Consider the following 22,317-nt stretch of genomic DNA (forward strand, 5'->3'; position numbering starts at 1 on the left):
TAGGAAGTTATAAGCTTAGCTCAACTTCAAGGGCCAAGGCACAGAACTCCTCTTTAAGATAAGAAAACAAGGACCTCCCTGGTGGCACAGTGGTTAAGAATCCGCCTGCCAATGCAGGGAACACTGATTCAATCTTTGGTCTGGGAAGATCCCACACGCCGTGGAGCAACTAAGCCCGCACGCCACAACCTCGAGACTGCGCTCTAGAGCCCGCGAGCCACAACTACTGAAGCCCGCGCGCCTAGAGCCCGTGCTCCGCAACAAGACAAGAAACCACAATGAGAAGCCCGCGCACCGCAACGAAGAGTAGCCCCACTCACCGCAACTAGAGAAAGCCCGCGCGCAGCAACAAAAACCCAATAAAATTTTACAAATTAAAAAAAAGATAAAACATAAAAATGTTTTCCTATTATAAAGGAAAATGTTGTTAGCGATAGAAACACGGAAAGAAAGCATTAAAGAACAAACAACAGCTACTAAACATTAGAATCGATTTCTCCAGTGACCTCAGGTTGAGAGCTCCCTTCCTCAGAAGCAGCTATGGAAAGCTAAGACCGATGGAATTTTTTTTTTTTTTTTTTTTAATTTTTTATTTTTTATTTATTTATTTTTTTGACCGATGGAATTTTAAAATAAATTTGGACAAAAGAACTGCAGAAACTCCAGGGTCCTGGCCTCTGGGAAATGAGCCAAGGTCAAATAGGCAGCACCTTCTACCTGTCCACGGCTCTACAGGATAAAGAAAAGAATCACAAAGCTCAATATGCTCTAGAACAAACTCAGATATGTTTTTTCCCAAATAACTGAGCTGGGACTGACATTCTGTTCCATCCTCAGACCCGAAAACTATTCTGAACACATGAACTGGTACTGGAGCACTGTCAGATAAGCATGAGTTCAGAAAAACATTGTAATTGAAGAAGGGGGAGGGGCTGCAGCCAACTATACTGAAAATACACTGAGCCAGGCCCTAAATCTAGGGAGTTCCCAGGGCAAGCCTTCATCCCCAGGCACTTACTAGACCTACAGAGTCTCCCAGTTTAACAAGAGGGCAGCTCCTTGCTTCTCCAGAACAAAGGAACCTCAGGCAAACAGGACACTAAGAGTCGGAAGACGGTCGCCCGTAGCCAGGCGAGCTGCCCCGCACCTGGAAAGAGACTGTCTGGGTGTGAAGCCTGCCTCTGCCACTTACTAGTGTGTGCGACCAGGGGCGAGTTACTTAGCCTCTCTGAATAATAAATACATGAATAAATGAGTCACAGAAGGATTTGATGAAGAAGAGGGGAATATAAATTGGGCTGAGGGCTTCCCTGGTGGCGCAGTGGTCGAGAATCTGCCTGCTAATGTAGGGGACACGGGTTTGAGCCCTGGTCTGAGAGGATCCCACATGCCACGGAGCAACTAGGCCCGTGAGCCACAACTACCGAGCCTGCGCGTCTGGAGCCTGTGCTCCGCAACGGGAGAGGCCGCGATAGTGAGGCCCGCGCACCGCGATGAAGAGTGGCCCCCACTTGCCGCAACTGGAGAAAGCCCTTGCAAAGAAACGAAGACCCAACACAGCCAAAAATAAATAAATTAATTAATTAATTGGGCTGAGCAGTGTTATAGAACCCTTAATGTCAAATGCCCAAGATTCTTCACCAAGAGTTTCTGTAACTTCTTGGCTTGGTCTACCTTCGTTTCCTGCCAGCTATGTCAGAAGACAGATGTAAAGATGCCTTGTGATTACTACTGGAACTAAAAGCCCTCCCTCCAAGTGTCACATTCACGTTTGATTACCTGCAAGAACGTCACCATCTCATTGGAACAAGCCTCTAGGTTAATCCTTCGTACTGTCACATACTCTCCCGCAGGTTTGTACCTTGCTAGGTTCACTGTCATCAGGTCCTCAAATCCTTTGCCTAAAAGAAAAGAGAAATGCCATAAACAGGGGGACAAGAGCAACACAGGTTTTCATCTTCCTTAAAGAGACTTGATTTTAAAAGAAAATTCAAGTCAAAACTTTCATTTCTGTTATTTCTTGATTTTTCTTCCATCAGTTCCTTCTCAGCCAACTATTCTAACTGACTATGGCCCAGGACACCAGAAGTGTACAGCCCAAAAGAAGAAATTGAAAAGAGCTTCTCTCCTGGAAACATGATCTCCTCCCCTACACCTGCAAGAAGAAAACCATAGAAGAACCACAAAAGCCAGTTTTGTCTCCACGAATCCTGTTAACTGGCTGACGGCTTCTGGCACATTCATCTGAGGATGCCATGGTCCCCCAAAGCATGACAGTCCTGGACATTACCTATGACGGTGAGTAGCTCATAACACCCTCCCTCCGGCAGAAAGCTACTCATGATCTCCTGTTTCGAGAAGGATGCTATCGACTCTGCGCTCGCCTCATTGGTCTAAAGAAAAAGAAAAACAGGTTAGTAAGAGAAACTTGGGGACGGGATGAGAGTGGGGAGATGGTAATTCAGACCCCCAAGGAGACGGGCATGTAAACAAACATTACAAATTCTGACCCTGGAGCAAAGAAACAGTTCCAGCACTATTTGATGAGAAATATAAAGTAAAACATCAGCTGATCAATGCAGTGATTGGCACTAATTAGAGTAGGCGTGAGCGCTATCTACAAATGGGGGTGGGGACAAGGGCCAGCTGGCTCATTTGCTAAAAACTATGAAATTCTTACTTGGGAAAGGATGTCTGGAGGAAGGCACATTTAGAAAAGAGAAGGGGAATGGAGAGGTGGGGTTTCTCTTGCATTAGGGTCTTTTGTTTTTTGTTTTTTGTTTTTTTTGGCTGCGTTGGGTATTTGTTGCTGCGTGCGGGCTTTCTCTAGTTGTGGTTGGGCAGGGGCTACTCTTGCTTGCGGTGCGCGGGCTTCTCATTGCGGCGGCTTCTCTTGTTGCAGAGCATGGGCTCTAGGCTCATGGGCTTCAATAGTGGTGGCACGCAGGCTCAGTAGTTGTCGCGCATGGGCTTAGTTGCTCCACAGCATGTGGGATCTTCCGGGACCAGGGCTCAAACCCGTGTCCCCTGCATTAGCAGGCAGATTCTTAACCACTGCGCCGCCAGGGAAGTCCCTAGGGTCCTATTTTTAAGGTCCTGACTAAAAAATCCCAAAGATCAAACGCTGAATCTTGTTATAGGCAAAATGTGGCCATAAGAGGCCCCCTTGTTAGCAAACCAAGAGGCCAGACCAATCATTCCCTGACATTTCCAAGTGAAGCCAGAAAACAGCTAACACACTGGGCTGCAGGCAGGGAACAGAGCTGTCAGGTCTCAGCCATTATCCCAGGCAGCAGAAGTGACCTGCTCCCTCGTCCCTGTGCACTCAGGCTGCAAATGAAGCTGGATCCCAGCCATTTAGGATGTGGGTGTCACATGTGAGGTCCTGATGGAAAAGTGCCCAGCAAAATACATGGCAGGCCAACAGCTCTTCCTTCAGTTTAATAGGTTCAGTTTTCTTCTTTCAAACCTAAATTTATTTGTATGGTTTAGGGACTGTGAGTATTTTTCTTTCTTTTGGATCCTCTTTCTTGAGAAGTATGTCTAACTGAAACAAAGAGCCTTAGGCCAGCTCACATTTTGTATGCTGCGTTCATAAACCTGCCCTCTGATCGGGAAAAGGTCTTTGAATACACGAAGGCTCTTGGCTCAGCACGAGACAGAAAAGTGCTGGAGTCGAGAATATTCTGACGTGCTGGTATCACCTTGGAGTGTGTGTGTGGGGGGGGTGCCTGATGTTTGAAACACATCTGGTTTCAAAACAATTGATGTTGCCAATGACAAAAGAAACAAAATGGGGTTTTACCTCCAGCACCACTTAACATTAAGAGGAACCCAGTCAAGCAGAATTGAGCCCTGTTAGCAAATCACAGTTCTAATTTAATCAACTTTCTATTTCTAAGATTCACCTCTATTGTTGTATTTAGCCGTGTTGTATAATACTCATCTTGTGAACATACCTCAGTGTATCCTGCCAATGCTGATGGGCTTTTGCAGTTACTTTTCATTCTGCTATTATGAACTGTGCTACTAAAAACACACTTGAATGTGTTTCTTGACACATATATGCAGGAGTTACGCTAAAGCTTACACCTAGGAGTGGAACTGGAGGTCACAGATTATATGAACATTCTACTTTAGAAGAAAATGCCAAACGGTTTTCCAAAATGGTTATATCAGTTTACATTCCTGCCAGCAATACATGTATGTTCTTGTTGATCCATCTTTTCCCCAACGCTTGGTATATTCAGGCTTCATTCTTGCCAGTCTCACTGTGGGTTTGGTTTACATTTCCGAGTACTAATGAAGTTGAGCATCTTTTCATGTATTTATTGGCTATGTGGGTTTTCTCCAGAGTGAAAATGCCTCTTTCCGTCTCTTGTCCATTTTTCTACCTAGTTGTTTTAATGCAGGATTTCCCCAAAGTAGACCCCATGGAACATTGATCCTTCTAGTTAATGCGTGAAAAAAGTTCACATGTCCAATTAAGTTACAAAATACAGCACACTCTTTCTCATGGACAATCACAAGGGGTACTTCCCATATGAAGGGCTTTGAGAAGTTCTGTAATTTGACAGAGTTTAACTTTGTTTAACCTAACATTTCCCAAAGATATCTGTCCAGAGAAGTCTTTTGTGCCTAACATCTGTTAAATTGGGGGGAAGATGATTTGGGAAAGGCTATTTTAAGTAAAACATATGGTATAATGTGAAGACTCTAGGCTTACGGGACAGGGATAGGCAGATCTTGAACTCAAGTCTATCACTTGCTCTGGGACCCTGGGCAGGGCCCTCTAAGCCCTGAGATCTTCATCATCTCATCAGTGGAACAATTCCCACTTCATAGGGTTGTTGTGACTATGAGATGAGATAAAATATGTAAAGAGCTTAGCGCTACTTGGTGTATCACAGGTATTCAATAAATATGAACTCTATTCTTCCCCTCTCTCTTTTTCTGTCTACTTTTTTTTTTTTTTTTTTTTTGTGGTACGCGGGCCTCTCACTGTTGTGGCCTCTCCCATTGCGGAGCACAGGCTCCGCACGCGCAGGCTCAGCGGCCATGGCTCACGGGCCCAGCCACTCCATGGCATGTGGGATCTTCCTGGACCGGGGCACGAACCCGTGTCCCCTGCATCGGCAGGCAGGCTCTCAACCACTGTGCCACCAGGGAAGCTCCTGCTGTCTACTTTTTGGTCACTCTCCTGTTCAGCAAAGAAGAGGGAACAGAGAAAATGGAGAAAACAGAGACTCCTAAATAGAGCTTGATCAATAAAGTTGGTTTGATTTTGGACAGGTTTCTGTCCAAAATCATTTGGAAACACAGGTTTCTGTGTTTCCAAATGCTCTGAAAACAGATTCTAGGATGACTTAATAGCCACTGTAGCTTCTTGAAACTATCTTGTCTTCAAAACAAGATACTGGTACCACCCTACGCCAGTGCCTCACACAGGTGAGAGGGATACAGACAATCAAGGAACAAAATGGAGTACAGATTTTGTAACAGGGAAGAGCCAAATCTGACTCCATGTTGGATCTGTTTCTTTTACTTTAACCTTTGCTTCCATTGCTTTTGTTCACTAAAGAATACTGTCTATACACAATGGCCTGCCTCAGGAACCCCCGCCCCTCTGCCTGAATGTTAAACCAAAGTGCCTTTGTTCAGGGAAGCATCCTGACCCTGTCCACCTGTGCATGGCCGCAAGAAAGAAGAAATGAACACGTCCCCTCCCCGAGGCTGGCCATTCCAGGGCATATTTGCAAAACTTACGGCCTTTCTACTTTACTTCCTCATCTCCTCCCCGCTCTGTTCTATAAAAGAAACTGGCATCCGAACTCCGATAAGATGGCTTTTTTAGAGACGCAAGTCTGCCGTCTTTTCGGTCTGCCGGCTTTCTGAATAAAGTCAATCGCTTGCCTCAACACCTCGTCTCCCGATTTATTGACCTGTGGTGCGGCGAGCAGAGCAAGCTGAGACTCGGTGACAATTTGAGCAAAAAGCCCAAACCAAGAGCTCCGAAATGGCGACTCCGCAGCTGTTGAGAATTTCGCTGCAGGCTAAGCTAACTTTGGAGAGTCCTATCTTAACCTTGTACCTCTAACCCGCTGCACATACTCTTGCTCTGCTTTGCTGCTTTCTCAAGTATCAACCTGCCCTCAATAAAATCAGTGTCACCCGTTAACACAAAACTCAGGGGGTTGCTTTCAGACCCAACATCCCCTACTCTGGCCTGTGAGGGTCCACACGATCCGGCCGCTGCCGACTTCCACGTCTTCACCCCACACAGGGCTGCCTTTACTCACTGCACCTGCCCCCCACGAACCAGCAGTCTTAGCAAACTCGCGCCAGCTGCCCCTTTGTTCGGAACACTCCTGCCCCACCATTTTCTCGTCGCTGCTCCTCCGCGTCATTGAGGTCTCAACTTAAATGTCACCTATTCATTGAAGACTCTGTCCCGCCAAGTAAAGTAGCTCCCAGTCACTTTATTATGTCATCTTGCTTTTATTTTCTTCGCTGTGATCACTGTGATTTTCTTCATAGTGATCACTGCAGTTTATTTTGTCTGTTGCCCGTCTTCTCTACTAGAAGGCAAGCTCTGTCAGGGCAGGGCCCGTCTGTCTTCTTCACTGATGTATTCCCCAATGCCTACAACAGTGCTGGCATCTACTTCAAAAGTAATCATTTAAGCAACGTTTGAACTCAGGAGGTTTTCTGCCCATGACCTTGTTATTCCCATGGGCTGAAGAGGAGAGAAAAGGTACCAGTCGGTTCCACTGGAGACAGTTCAACATGCTGACTTATACTGCAACTGCCAGCCCTCCTACAACACATTCCCTAGCTCCCCTGTTACCAGGGGAACTTCACAGATCAGAATCCAACACCTGCATGTGAGAAAGTACTGCATTTTTTAGCGGGTAACAATATGGCCCCAATGAGAACAAACCTAGAACGACCTTGTATTTGAAGGTCTCTCCTCTGATCTCTAGACAAACTCCTTGTTTCTCTAATTTGAAAAACAAAGGATTATGAGGGACAGCTGAGACCTGAGATTAAAAAAAAACTCTTTTATATGCACTTTAAATAACTCCCTTTGGATAAACTACATATAGGATACTTTTTAAAAAAAATTACCTATCTCCCTTTTCCTTGCCAGGAGCGCAAGTAAGACATACTACCTACCAGGCCACACACTAAAGCCACACTTTTGTTGAGCTCAGGTGAGAAATGATTCATTAAACTACTGATATGATTAGTTTGTAACTTGACAATATTTCTACTGTCTTTGTTGACTATGGAAAACTATTTCAAAGTGTTAGGTTTAGAAAATGAAATTCTTTAGGTAATTGGGAATATGAGTTCATTGCGCAAGCCAGAATCGCATGAAATGAACTAGTCTGGTGGTTGCTGTGACCCCTCTACCATTCTGTCCCCAACTCCCTGGAAATGACCCTAAAATGGATACTTTCTACTTTGTGGATGTTCTATAGTCTGAACTCAGACAGAAGGCGACCTTTATTTAGGAAAACAAACAAAGGCAATATTTTGAAAGGAAGAGATTTGGTCTGGTTTTACCACAAGAAAGGCAGGTTAGTCCATTATACTGCTTCCGACTTAGAAAGGTCAAAATTCAGATGAAAAGGAGATATTTAGCCCATTCTCTTTAAACATAGCATGGTACAGTTTTATTAGTATAATGTATAATCTCAAATTGCCTAGAGAAAGAAACTAATTCTATCAAAGTCTTTTCTTAGTTTCCCCCACCATGAAAAGCACTTTGTTCATTTTGAAGCATTTGGAAACTACATAAGCTACTGCTATCCAGAAATGACCATAAAATGATAACTTTGTTTAAAGAGCTTAAAACAAAATACAATTAAGCACACAAACACAATATTTATGAAATGTCCAACAAATAAGTACGTTCAACCTCCCAAAGGTTTCACACAGGATAACTTTTGGTATAACATCAGCAGCTGTGAAAATATAAGAACTATATATAATTGGCACTGTACTCTGGAAAAATACCCAACTGATCCTATAGGGCACGTTTTTGGTCTCCTGACTGGAAAATATTGGGATCTGATAGTGAAGTGCTCTTGGCTAGTAAAGCACAGCCAAGCTTTACTCAGAAAGAAATTCCTAGTCAGCAGCATTACCCTTCACTCACCTTGGAGCTGCCTGCAAAAGGCACAAAGGTCTGTTATCTGAAAAGAGGAAGAAGTCTATGGAGAAAAGGGCTCTTATCCTCTCAGTATAAGACACTGATTCACAGTATCAAAAGCAGCTTGGGGACTTCCCTGGTGGCACAGTGGTTAAGAATGCACCTGCCAATGCAGGGAACACAGGTTCGAGCCCTCATCCGGGAAGATCCCACATGACATGGAGCAGTGAAGCCCGTGTGCCACAGCTACTGAGCATGAGCTCTAGAGCCTGCAAGCCACAACTACTGAGCCTGCATGCCACAACTACTGAAGCCCACGTGCCCTAGAGTCCATGCTCCGCAACAAGAGAAGCCACTGCTTGCCCCAACTAGAGCATGCAGCAACGAAGACCCAAGGCAGCCAAAAATAAGTAAATAAATAAACAAATAAATTAATTTTTTTTTTAAAGCAGCTTGGTACGCTGCTGTTATTTCCACCGGTGACATAAACTAGAAGAGTAAGAAGCAGGGCAAGAGTCTTGAAACTTCTGCCAAAAAAAAATACATTTTCTGTTTTGTACTTTAAAACATGGGGTTTTGTTTTGAAACTAGATTTGACGTCCTGCCTTATAATCTAGACAGAGATCTATATTATCTCTGTGGACTGAAATCTATTATTAATAGACTAAAGATGGGAAATTTAGTACTACTAGCTACTGAAAGATAACCACATGTTAGAGTGTTGAAACTGTCCCTTTTAGTTTTTGGAGGGGGTGGCAGGTGACTGGTAGGGCTACGAAGGAGAGGAGAGAGAAAAAATGCCTGAGAGTTTTTCAGTTTTCAAAGTACATATCAGAATCTCTCTAGGGTGAAACCTAAGTCCCCACAAGTAGAATAATTATACCATGTATAAAACCCAATGACAGATGAGCAGAAACATAAAATGATAAGCCAACCAAAAAAACATACAACATTCCACAAGTCACCTCCATGCAACAAGCCACAGTACTAGAGCCTGGAAAGTCACTTACTTTTCTCCGAGTGTCACCCGGAGGCTGCTCTGGAGTGGAGAGATTGAGTGTTGGCATTTTGGGTTTTGGAAGAAGACACACCCACGTTCAGAACAGCAATTACTGCACTTAGGACTACATTTATTAATGGAAACCACTTAAGAATCATTACAGCAAAAAGTGCCTGCAGTGCTACATATAAACACACACACACACACACACACACACACACACACACACCCAGAGGTACACAGTAAAAATGTTGCAGATAAATGGAGTTTTAAACATGAATCTATGGCTCTTCAAAACTTGGCAAGGCTCTTATTCTATGGGTATTCTTTACTGAGTACAACTCAACTGCTATAGTTCTGGTCATGCAATTACTTTCCATCAGCGCACAATGTTACTTTCAATAGGCTAGTTTCAGAATCTTAAACTGTGAACAAAAAATTCGTTATAAAATTATATACATGGTTGGCTATTTCCCAGGGAGTGCAGGGACTAGAAAACAGGTTTGCCAAAAAACAAACAAAAAAAAGACAATAAAGTTTTAATACAGTAACATGTGTTTGTGGGACCGTTACCCAATTTGATTCTCCGGTCAGATACATTCTAGTCTAAATGAAAATAAAGCAAGGGCTTTTTTGCCCTCTGCTACTCCTGATGAATATGGATAAAGCAAAGGACAACTTAAATGACTTTCTGCTCCAAAAGAAGACAAATTCTGTATCTGTGCTTTTTATTTTCTCTATTCTGAAAAGTGATCAAAGTAAAGATTTTAACTGTAAAGTACTGGAATGATTACACATCTCCAAATATCTTAAATTATATTGCTAGATACTGGATGCTGAGTAAATTAGCCTCAACTTATCAAAATAAGATTTTTGTGTGTGTGCCATGGACATCAGTTTTCTGGTATACAAATGGCAGGAGTGGTTGCTTAAGAGGGGCTTCTTACAAGTCAAAGATAAGAAGCCAGGTGAATAGGTAAAAGGAAATCAAACCAAGGCTTCTTAGAGCAGGAGGTAAATTCCAAGCTGTATCACCTTGGTAACATACACTTCATTAAGCTGTAAACAATATACAGAACAATCTCTTCGTCCTCCTCAGATCAGAGACTAGGGAATTATCAAAAGACATCCAGAGATCCTACACTCAAGACAATGAAACCAAAATCCATTAATCTAATTCACATAACTGGAATATTTTTAGCTAATTAATGTAAACTGGACTTCCAACTCAATTTCCATCAATGCCAATGTTTACTTTTAAACCACTGTATTGCCATTAATGATGGGGAAAAAAATGAGAATAGCACCAGAACATAGTATTTTTGTTCCATTAGCCTTTCCTTTACTGTGCAGATTATTTTTTATTCTTTATAACCAAAAAAAAAAAAAAAACTCACCATTTTTCTAAACTCTTATTTGTCTTCTATAAAACCCTTTGACAAAGTTTATGAATAATTCAACTCCAGAAGTTCTTTGAGTGGCAGTAGGGAAAATAAATTAATAGGTGCCACCTAGTAACAAGTTTGAGTTTTCAATTACTCAAGCCTCTCGAGGTAGTCTGGATCAGTTAACCAACATACTCTATCTGATAACCCATTTCTTTAGCTATAGGAGCTGAAGAGAGTATCATGGTATACAGATAAAAAGAAAGGGGCTTTACTACTATTTTTATAGAAAAAGAATTTTCCTTGCCTTAAGTCAAGATCACAGTTCCCAAAACAGCTCGATTGGAAAATAGCCAAAGGCGAGTGCCAGGATTTGTTAAACCTCAAAATTGCAAACCTACTTTACTTCTGAATCAACATTTAGATTTTACAATAGGAAGTTAGTATTTTTGTCCTGACAGATTTTTTTTTCTCTAGTCTCTAAGTCTCATGGAAAGATAAGTCAACTAGATTGATCAGAAAAACCGTAACTTTTATATCACTGCTACCTTTGTCCTGACTATAATTTTATTTTTTAAATCTTCAAGGCTAGAGACTTTTAAACACCTCCTTTTTTTCCTTTAAGAATATGTATTTCATAGACAAATACTTAGAAGAAACACGTGTGCTTTTAAGTAAATACTGGCTTTCTAACAATCAAGGCAGGCCAAGGACAAATGCCAGATTAGTCCTCAAATTTTGGGGAAAGCATGGATTCAAAAAGGAGCCAAGTAAATATAACAGCTGTAGCCAAACAAATATAACAACTTGCCCTTAAATTGCTAATTTCTATAAATTGATTTAATCAACAAAAGGCAGTGATATTTATCCTGAAGTGATGGCTAAATGCCATACTGTACTTACCTCCAAATAGTTCCAAATCTCTTAAGCCCTCAACAATGAACTTTTCCGAGACCCACCGCTAAAGAGGAAAACCCCAAAGAGAATTAGTATTTCTTCCAAGCCACAAAAAATTAGCTATCAGCCATTAGATAGACAGACAAAAAGACAACTACAAAAAGCGAATCATGCAGTACAGTTAAGCTACATTTCTATGGAAAAGTTTTGAAAAGAATCTTGGATTTAAATCAGCTGAAAACAATAGATTAATTCCTTTCTCTATTCTTCTTTGCCTAATTTGATGAACAATTCTTAAATCAGACAGATGAGAAATAAGTAGTACTGGCCCTAATAATGAAGAATGCTTTTGTCCTTCCTATATATAAAACTGCCTTTCGGTTCCATCTTATTCATTCCATGGCTGTCTATTACAGATGCTTTGGATCATTAATGCCAATTTGAAAAATGCTGGAATTCACACACAGAAAATAGGGATGAAACAAGTTTTTCACAAGCCTCTATTAGTTTGTAAAAGGAAATCGCAAACTGCATATTCTTTCATCCACTAGGATTTCTAAAGACATCACCAACGTTTACATTTTCTACCAAGTTTACAAGGACCAAACTAGCATGACTAATCTATGGTTCACTTTACTAGACTATTTCAAACGAGTATTGGATTTCCATCATACTGATCAGCGGTCTGGTTTCACCTGAATCAGGTTAGGTTGAAATAGAAAAGAAGCTCATACATAAAAGCAATGGGATCAAGGTTATATTTCACTCAAGGGCTGGTATTAAAGCTTGGCTTAGGGGTATTCTTTCCACTGGGTAGAGTTCAGGCTAAGGAAGGATTCTGTTTTGTTTCTCTTAATTAATAGCGAGGTTTACTCTTTCCAATATAAATTATTCTTACCGCATAAACATAAGAAAAAGGAAGATTAAGGAACATTCAGAAATAAGTTGCATAATATGGACTATGAATTGAAACTATAACATCATTCTCTATATCATTTTTTTCCAAATTAAAAAAAGAACACCATAAATTAAAAGAAATTGATATTAAAAATTTATATTCACTGGAACATAAAATATAATTTACACCTTAATATTTAAAGAAAGTGGTATATTAAGGGAGTTCCCTGGTGGCCTAGTGGTTAGGATTCCAGGCTTTCACTGCTGTGGCCCAGGTTCAGTCCCTGGTTGGGGAACTGAGATCCCACAAGCCGTGCAGCCAAAAGAGAAAAAAAAGAAAAAAAAAAAAGAAAGTGGTATATTCACAATGTCTCACAGTACATATACAGTGTTACAGAATTTTAAAATAATAACTACAGCAGTTAGAAATTAAGTACTTGATAATAAACAAGACAGCCTTTTAGGAAATCATTCAGGAAGCTTGTAAAGAAGCTCAATCCAGTATTTGTTCTTGAGGTCATTTTAGCTAGTGAAGTTCTCAGGTATAATAAAATTTTTCAAAAAGCCTTCAATTAAAACCTATGATGGGAGTTCCCTGGTGGTCCAGTGGTTAGGACTCCGTGCCTTCACTGCCAAGGGCCCAGGTTCAAAAAAGTGTTCCAATGATTACAGTCTGATGCTGATTTTTAAAAAATTAATTAATTTATTTATTTTCAGCTGCATTGGGTCCTTGTTGCTGCACGTGGGCTTTCTCTAGCGGCAGTGAACAGGGGCTACTCTTTGTTGTGGTGCGTGGGCTTTTCATTGCAGTGGCTTCTCGTTGCAGAGCACAGGCTCTAGCCACACGGGCCTCAGTAGTTGTGGCACACAGGCTCAGCAGTTGTGGCTCACTGGCTCTAGAGCACAGGCTCAGTAGTTGTGGCATGTGGGTTCAGTAGTTGTGGCTCACAGGCTCCAGAGCCCAGGCTCAGTAGTTGTGGCACACAGGCTTAGCTGCTCTGCGGCATGTGGGATCTTCCTGGACCAGGGCTCGAACCCGTGTCCCCTGCACTGGCAGGCGGACTTCCCAGCACTGAGCCACCAGGGAAGTCTGATGCTGATTTTTAAAACACACAAACTCACTGAAAACGCATAGGAAACAGGCAGATCGTTAGTGGGTACACATCTACACTGAAAAGGGCCAGCAACTTATTTAATGTTGAATGACTGATAATCATAAAATAAGCTACCTTGTTTCTTCTCTATCAGACAAGCTGGTGGGTATATTCTATGTCTCTGGTCAGCCTCTGCCTGCAAATTCGTTTCTTTTTTAAAAAAATGTATTTATTATTTATTTTTGGCTGCCTTGGGTCTTCACCACTGCATGCAGGCTTTCTCTAGTTGTGGTGAGCGGGGGCTACTCTTCGTTGCAGTGCACGGGCTTCTCATTGTGGTGGCTTCTCATGTTGTGGAGCACAGGCTCTAGGTGCGTGGGCTTCAGTAGTTGTGGCACACAGGCTCTGTAGTTGTGGCTCACAGGCTTAGTTGCTCTGCAGCACATGGGATCTTCCCAGACCAGGGCTCAAACCCATGTCCCCTGCATTCGCAGGTGGATTCTTAACCAATGAGCCACCAGGGAAGTCCCTGCAAGTTCTTTTCTTAGGACTGGAGGCTGCAATACGTGCTTTACTTTCTACATCCCTCACTTCTGTATGATTCTGAACATCTCATTAAAAAAAAACCCCAAAAAACCTCCTACAATATCTGCCAAACACACTGCTTTTCAGAAAATAAAAAATAGTAAAGCCAGAAGAAGAGAAGCACTCACCCTAATTCGCTCTGGTTTACTTACAAGGAAAGACATGAGTTCCTAACGTGTAGACCTACTTCAATTTCAAAAATTTAAACCTAAAAGGAAAATAGACACAGGTTGTTAGTCAAATCTGCTTTTATAGAAATATTTGTTGATTAACAAAAACTTACTATGGTCTACCATTCAAAGCGCTGTACTAGACCTACAAATTCCTAGATTCTAAAGATTTGTTTAGAGAAACTTTCAGTGACAATAAACCTGGATGTACTTTGGCCAATACATTCTGAAATACTGCAATATCTGTAAGAGAAGTTTTTTATAGGGTTTTTATGGTTTAAATTAATTTTTAAATTTCTCAAGACCCAACCCTCCACTGACCCCTCTGAGAAGCAATTACCTTCAATTCTTTTGTCTGTTTATCCTCCTTTTTATCATCATTCTTAAATGCTGTTTATATGTCATGACTTATCCATTTTAGACATTTACTAACTTCCTACCATGGTAGGTGAAGACCAAGCTCTCCTACATCAACTTCCTGCACCCTACATTCCTGCCTTCATTCTCCCAACATAGTTCTGACATAAATTTTGGTTAAAACTATAGTCCAAATTTACATTACTAGGACTATGCAAACATGGTTCTTCGCTGAGGTAAACAGAGATGACCACGTCTTCTTTCCCACACACTCATTTTTCCTCGCTAGAGTTAATAATTGCCTCATTTTTTCACTTGCTTGTTTTTCCGTGCAGCTATTAACTTTTCCAAATACTTCAACATTTCTATTAGTCTCATCAGTGTGTTGTTCCATACACTCAAACTCATCCATTCCAATTTTCCCCTGGAGACGGCCTTCCAGAGGCCCTCCATCCTGCTGCAATCTAGACTAGCTGCTTAGTCAGTTGCACTTAGTCAGCCTTTATAGTGTGGAGATTTGGGGCTTCCAATTCTGGGGAATATCATTTCTTTGACAAGAAATAGGAACAGAAACTCTAATAGTTAAAGGTGTACTTCTAGAATTAGCCCCCAATTTTGTATTTATTTCACTCATGTTTTACAACTCTCTGCTTTCTAGGAGACTTCTTCAAACTTTATTTTCCAAACTTTCTACTAAGTTTTACATTTTTGTTACCCATTTTCATGAGCTTTTGCCATTTCTCAAATGTATCTTTTTTCATATCATCCTGATCTTATTTTATGTTTGCTATTTATAGTTAAGAATTTATATCTAGAATGGCTAAAAGCATAATACATCATGACCGAGTGGGGTTTACTTCAGGAATAACAGATTGGTTTAACATTTAAAAATGAATCAATGTACACAAAACTGTCTTTGTTTGAAGTTGTCTGCAAATAAAGAACAACCAATTTTAAGGAATTTTTAAAAATGAATCAATGTCATTTTACTTTATTAACTGAGTAAGCAAGTAAAAATACAATCATTTCAATAGATGAAGAAAAAGTATCTAACAAAATTCAACACTAACCCACAAGTTAAAAAAAAAAAATCTTAGTCAATTAGGAATAGTCAACTAGGAATAGAATAGAAATAGAATTTACCAAGTCAACTTGCTAAAAGATATGTATAAAAAATTTTTGGGGGGTGGTGGTGGTGGTGTGCTGAATTGGGCGATTGGGATTGACATGTATACACTGATGTGTATAAAATTGATGACTAATAAGAACCTGCTGTATAAAAAAATAAATTAAATTAAATTCAAAAATTAAAAAAAAATTTATAGCTAACATCTATGAACAGTAAAAAGAATGAATGAGTTTCTTCTAAGGACAGAAGGAAAGCAAGAATGTTCTTATCTAATGTTCTGCTATTCATCATTGTACTAGTGGTCTTGGCCAATGCAAAAAGGCAAGAAGAAATAAAAGGCATATAGATTGGAAAAGATGTAAAATTCTTTATGATTTTCTATGTAGACATGATTGTATACATAGAAAACTCTAAGTATTCTATAAAAAAATCATTATACTTAAAATGAATTTAGAAAGGTCAATTATAAAATGCACTTGTATTTCTATATACTAGCAACGACCAAGTAGAAAATGAAATTTAAAAAACATTACCATCAATAATACCTACAAAACCATAAAATAATTGGGAATATTTTAATAAATTATGGATAAGACCTGTACGTTTAAAATTATAAAACACTGCTAAGAGGGATTAAAGATGATCTAGATGAGAGGTGTGCACCATGTTCATAGATTGGAAGACTCTATATCATTAAGATGTTAATTCTCTCCAAATTGATCTACAGATTCAGTGCAATGCTAATCAAAATTCCAGCAGACTTTTTAAAGAAATTGATAAGCTAAGTTTAAGGTTTACATGGAAATACAAGAGACCTAAAATAGCCAAAACAGTTTTGAAAAAGAAAGTTATGACTTACATTACCTGATTTCCAGACTTACTTTATTGCTATAGTAATCAAGACAGTGTACTTTGGTCTAAGGATAGACAAATGGATCAGTGGAACAGAACAGAGAATCCAGAAATAGACCCATGCATATATGGACAATTAATTTTCAAAAGAATGGCCAAAGTAATTTCATGGGGAAAGATAGTCTGGATACAACTTGATATCTATTTAGAAAAAATGAACATTGACCCTTACCTAACATTGTACACAAAAACTAACTTGAAATGGATCATAGAACTAAAGAGAAAGTTAAAACTACTAAAGAAAACAGAGGAGAAAATCTTCATGATCTTGGGATAAGTAGAGATTCAAAAAAAGAACATCAATGGGGCTTCCCTGGTGGCGCAGTGGTTGAGAGTCCGCCTGCCGATGCAGGGGATGAGGGTTCGTGCCCCGGTCCGGGAGGATCCCACGTGCCGCGGAGCGGCTGGGCCCGTGAGCCATGGCCGCTGAGCCTGCGCGTCCGGAGCCTGTGCTCCGCAACGGGAGAGGCCACGGCAGTGAGAGGCCCGCATACCACAAAAAAAAAAAAAAAAAAAAAAAAAAAAGAACATCAAGAACATGAAATATAAAACAAAAATATGATAAATTGATCTTTATCAAAATTTAAAATGTCTGCCTTTGAAAGACACCACTAAGAAAATGAAAAGATTGTGAGAAAACATATTGTGTGTGCATGTATATGTGTGTGTGTGTGTGTGTGTGTGTGTCTACAAAGGACTTTATATACAGAATATATAAAGAATTTCTATACGCAATAATAAAACAACTCAGCTTAAACAATGGGCAACATATCTAAACAGAAGATATATGAGTGGCCACTAAGCACATGAAATGATGTTCAACATCACTTGTCATCAGGGAAATGTACATAAACCAACAATGAGATACCACTAAGCACCCACCAAAATGGCTAAACATAAAAACTGACAATACTAAGTGTTGATATCAACCAACTGGAACTCTCATACGTTGCTGGTGGGAATGCAAACACATATGGCCACGCTGGAAAATGGTTTAGCAGCTTCTTATGACCCAATAATTCTGCTCCTAGGTAATCTACTCAAGAGAAATGAAAACATATTTTCTCATAAACTTGTACATGAATGCTCGTAAAAGCATTATTCACAAGAGCCCCAAACTGGAAACAATCCAAACATCTACCAAATGGTAAATGGATTTTAAAAATGTGGTACATACACCAATGTAATACTACTCAGCAATAAAAAGGAACAAACTACTGATATAGGTAACAACTTCATGTTAAGTGAAAGAAGTCAGACACAGATCTACATACTGTTTCCATTTACATGAAATTCTAGAAAAAGTAAAAATACAACAGAAAACAGATCTTTTTTTTATAAAGTTATTTATTTTATGTATTAATTTTGGCTGCATTGGGTCTTCATTGCTGCGCACAGGCTTTCTCTAGCTGTGGCGGGGCTACTCTTCATTGCGGTGCACAGGCTTCTCATTGCGGTGGCTTCTCTTGTTGCAGAGCACAGGCACTAGGCACGCAGCCTTCAGTAGTTGTGGCACACAGGCTCAGTAGTTGTGGCACATGGGCTAAGTTGCTCTGTGGCATGTGGGATCTTCCTGGACCAGGTATTGAACCCGTGTCCCCTGAACTGGCAGGTGGATTCTTAAACTCTGAGCCACCAGGGAAGTCCCAGAAAGCAGATCTTGCTTGCCTGGGACCAATAGTGAGATGAGGGACCAACTTCAAAGAGACACATGAGAACTTTTCAGGGTGATGAAAAAGTTCTGTATCTTTATTGCATGGTGGTTATGTGAGTATATCTGTCAAAACTCAACAAACTGTACACTTAATACAGGCGTATTTGAGACTTCCTTGGTGGTCCAGTGATTAAGACTCTGCGCTCCCAATGCAGGGGGCCCGTCGATCCCTGGTCAGGGAACTAAGATCCCACACACCGCAACTAAGCCCGCACACTGCAACTACTGAGCCCGCATGCTCTAAAGCCTGTGCGCTGCAACCAGAGAAGCCTGCACGCCACAATGAAGACCCAGCGCCACCAAAAAAACCAAAAAAAAAAAAAAAAAAGTGTATTTTGTTATAGGTGAATTACATCTGAATAAAGTTGATTTTAAAAGTAAAATGGGGGGCTTCCATGGTGGCGCAGTGGTTTAGAGTCCGCCTGCCGATGCAGGGGACACGGGTTCGTGCACCGGTCCGGGAAGATCCCACATGCCGCGGAGCGGCTGGGCCTGTGAGCCATGGCCGCAACGGGAGAGGCCACGACAGTGAGAGGCCCACGTACTGAAAAAAAAAAAAAAAAAAAAAAAAAAAAAAAGTAAAATGACTAAAATAAGTACTCGGAAATGCTTTTGAAGAATCTAGAAAAAACCCTGCCACATTTCCTTTCTTTTTTTAAGGGGGGGTAGGGTTGTGAGGGGTTGTGGCAGTGGTACAGCGATGGGGGTGGGGACTTAGTGTGGTACACAGAATCTAAAAGTCCTTAGAACTGCTTCAGAGAAATCAAAGCAATGGTTTTCAATCCAGGGGAGTGAGGAGGGCTTTCAAAATCATCTATAGATTTTTACCAAATTGCATTTATTCTCACCCTAACCCTGATCTTATAGAAGCCCCACCCCACCATGCTGAGAATCATTTATCTTGCCATGAAATAGTAAAAATATAGATTGAATTTGGAAAAAAAAGATTATTAGAATGCACATTGTCTAATAACATTACACACAAAGCATCATGCCAAAGAAATTTAAGAGAAAACAACATCCATATCCATCTGTAGTCTACAACAGAAAGAAAAGAGAATATTAATGTAGATAAAGAGATAATTTTTATCCTCAGAAGGAATTATCTATGTTCTGGAAAAAATACTGGAAATAGAAAATAAAGTCAATTCCAAAACACTGTATAAACAAATATAACTGCCCAATTGGAGAGACCCAAGAACTGGTTCTGTCTAGGCTGCCACTTCAACAGCTTTGCTAATGATCTGAACCACTGGTTCCCAAACCAGGATGTGTTTCAAATTCATTTGTGTTGTTAGAAAATCTATGGATGCCCGCCCAAACTCCCACCTCCAAAAATTTTAATTCATCAGGTCTGGGGAAAGGAAAAGTAGAAATGGGCAACACTTTATGAAGTTCAGCAAAGGGAAAGATTACAGTTAGCTAGGTGGACCTGGATAGTTTCATTGAAGACGCGGGGCTTGAATGTCAAACAGGACCTAAAGAAAATGGGAATTCCAAGCATAAAATAGTATTAGCTGCTGATTATTTAGTGCTTACACATCCACAGGTGTATCTCCTGGTTTCTAGAATAGCGCCTAGCACAGAGTAGGCACTCAGTAATACTGAAGGACTGACCAAGTGTGCCGAGCAGTATTTCAGCACTTTGCATATACTCTCCAATTAATGTGAGGGTGGTTACAGAAGCAGAACTCCACACATACGAGAACAATTAACAGGCCTTAAGTGCAGGCTAGATCACATATTTTATTCAGCAGGCAGTTGGAAGCCCCTGTAGCTTTTGAACAGAAAGGTGACAAACACAAAACAGCGGTCTGTGGTCGTGTCTCCCAAACTTTATTGTGCATGTAAATCAGTTGAGGATCTCGTTAAAATACGGACTTTGATTCAGAAGGTCTGAAGTGGGGCCTGGTAGTTCTAACAAGCTCCCATAAGATGGTAATGTTGCTGATCTGTGAACCATCATATTGACATTTGAGAAGCCTTGTTCTAAGAAACAATTCTAAGGAGTATTAATCTGCAAAGGGATGGGAGAGGGGGAGGTGAAAATAACCCAGAAAAGGGACGCCAGTTAGAATACAATTATACTGGACCACATCTGTGGTGATAAGAGCCTGTGGCAGAGGGAATATTAAGAAATAGATGGATAGGGAGAAGGAAAAATAAAGAAATTTAGTTAGTAAGGACACCATAAGTCATCGAGCCTATCCTCCACCCTTCGGAAGAACTGCTTTTAAAAACTCCTGAATATAAGGTTATCTAGCCTCTGCTTGAAAACTTCTCATGCCAGAGACTCACTACCTAATCAGGGAACCCATTCTAACTGTGAACAACTCTGATGACTCCGACTTTTTTTATTTGTGCCTAAGTAACTAGGAAAAGAGTAGCGTGTCAAAGACAAAACGGGAAAGCTCAGAGATGGAAGTTTTGGTGGAAAGATGAGTTTGAGTTTTTAGGTCATACTGAGGTTGAGAAAACAGTTATATATCCCAAGTCGAAATAGCATTCAGTTAGAGAAGTAATGAAAAGACTGATGCTTAAAAGAGCGGTTAGAGATGGCTCTGTGGACTTGGAAGTTAGCAGCTAAAGCTATATGAGCAACAAAAATTAACTAAAGAAGAAAATGGTGAGAGAAAAGCAGAAAGCTGGGAAGTAAGCCTTGGGATAGGTCCACATTTAGGACATGGAGCTTGAAAGGCAGGTAGGAAATGGAACCCAAAGGAAAAACTTTAACAATCCTGCTTCCCCTTGTGGACCACTAACACTCTCCCAATCTGTTAACTTTTACCTGTCCTTCACTACTCATCTCAGGTGTCCTGTGCTACAGGAAGTCCTCCCTGACCGCCCCTCCCCACTCATGTTAGATGTCTGGCCTCTGTATTCAAACCTTATACCTACCACTCTCTTAACTGCCTATTTATCAGTTTCCTCCACTAGAATAGAGACTCTGTGAAGGCAGGGAACACATTTCGTTCACTGTTGCATTCCCAGGGGCTACTGTGAAAAACACTTTATATTGGCACTCCTGTATCTGTTAAATTAATAATGGTAAAAATAATAAAAGCAGCAGACACTTATGTGAACTTAGTATGTGCCAGGATCTGTGCTAAATGCTTCACGGAGATCAGCTCACAGTAAGTATTATAGATCCTCGTTCTACAGATCAGGAAATTAAGACTCAGGTTAAATGCCCAAAGTTACACAGGCATGGGACTTCCCTGGTGGTCCAGTGGTTAAGATTCCACACGTGCACTGCAGGTTCGATCCCTGGCTGGGGAACTAAGATCCCACAAGCTGTGTGGTATGGCCAAAAAATAAAAAACACACAAACAAAAAACCAAAGTTACACAGGCAAGTGGTGGAGGACTGATTAGGTCTGTTCCAAAGCCGGTGCTCTAGAAACCATGAGTGATAATAGAGAAGCTTGGGGAGAAGTGTCAAGACTGTGTGTGCAAAGATAAAATGACTGAAAAAGCATCACCTGATTTGACAATGAGGTTGACCAGATGCCTAGGGGTATAGAAAGGATATTCATTTACTTTGGTTTTTCCTTTTTTCCCTATTTTTGTCACTGGTTTTCTAAACTTCCTCCATGTCTGCGATTACAACTATAAACACTGCATTTGAGCCACAATACCTCTAAGAAACCTAGTTAAAGGGTGGGGGGCAACAGATTTAACCCGTTCAGCACTAACTTATGGTTGAATAGGCTCCTGGCCTGAGAAGATTTGAAAATCAGGAAAGATGTGGTTTCTTCAACTCTCAGGGACAAGAAACAGTCTTGGGGGTCTCTAAAGAAAAGTATGCATCAATCAATGAAAAACTGTTTTAATGCCACAAATACATATTGGAATACGGTTCTACCCCAACAGATATTACAATAAGAAAAGAATCAATTCGAACGGCTTTTGCTCTTTTGGGAGAAGTCAAGTTAGAATATACTAGGATATCTTAGCAGAAGGCTGGGCAGAGAAGTTAGTTCCCCATTTCCTGAAAACTTGAACAATTTTATTTAACCA

General features: G+C 40.6%; 1 protein-coding gene across 15 annotated transcripts in view; it reads right to left on the reverse strand.

Annotated features, from left to right (window-relative positions):
• Positions 1–22,317, reverse strand: part of STRADA (STE20 related adaptor alpha) — a 29,811-nt gene that overhangs the window by 6,813 nt on the left and 681 nt on the right. For 3 of the 15 annotated variants that reach the window (XM_059046958.2, XM_059046960.2, XM_067021888.1), the window contains exons 2-6: positions 14,145–14,224; positions 11,447–11,504; positions 9,169–9,197; positions 2,291–2,393; positions 1,780–1,901 (exon numbers count right to left, since the gene is read on the reverse strand). In XM_059046958.2, coding sequence (XP_058902941.1) covers positions 1,780–1,901; positions 2,291–2,393; positions 9,169–9,197; positions 11,447–11,504; positions 14,145–14,180 — 348 coding nt within the window. In that variant the 5' untranslated portion in view covers positions 14,181–14,224. The remainder of the gene's footprint in view (positions 1–1,779; positions 1,902–2,290; positions 2,394–9,168; positions 9,198–11,446; positions 11,505–14,144; positions 14,225–22,317) is intronic. The other 12 variants (XM_067021897.1, XM_067021896.1, XM_067021895.1 and 9 more) reach the window with 6 other exon arrangements.

The sequence above is a fragment of the Kogia breviceps genome, chromosome 19, assembly GCF_026419965.1.
Source record: "Kogia breviceps isolate mKogBre1 chromosome 19, mKogBre1 haplotype 1, whole genome shotgun sequence".
Lineage (NCBI taxonomy): Eukaryota > Metazoa > Chordata > Mammalia > Artiodactyla > Physeteridae > Kogia > Kogia breviceps.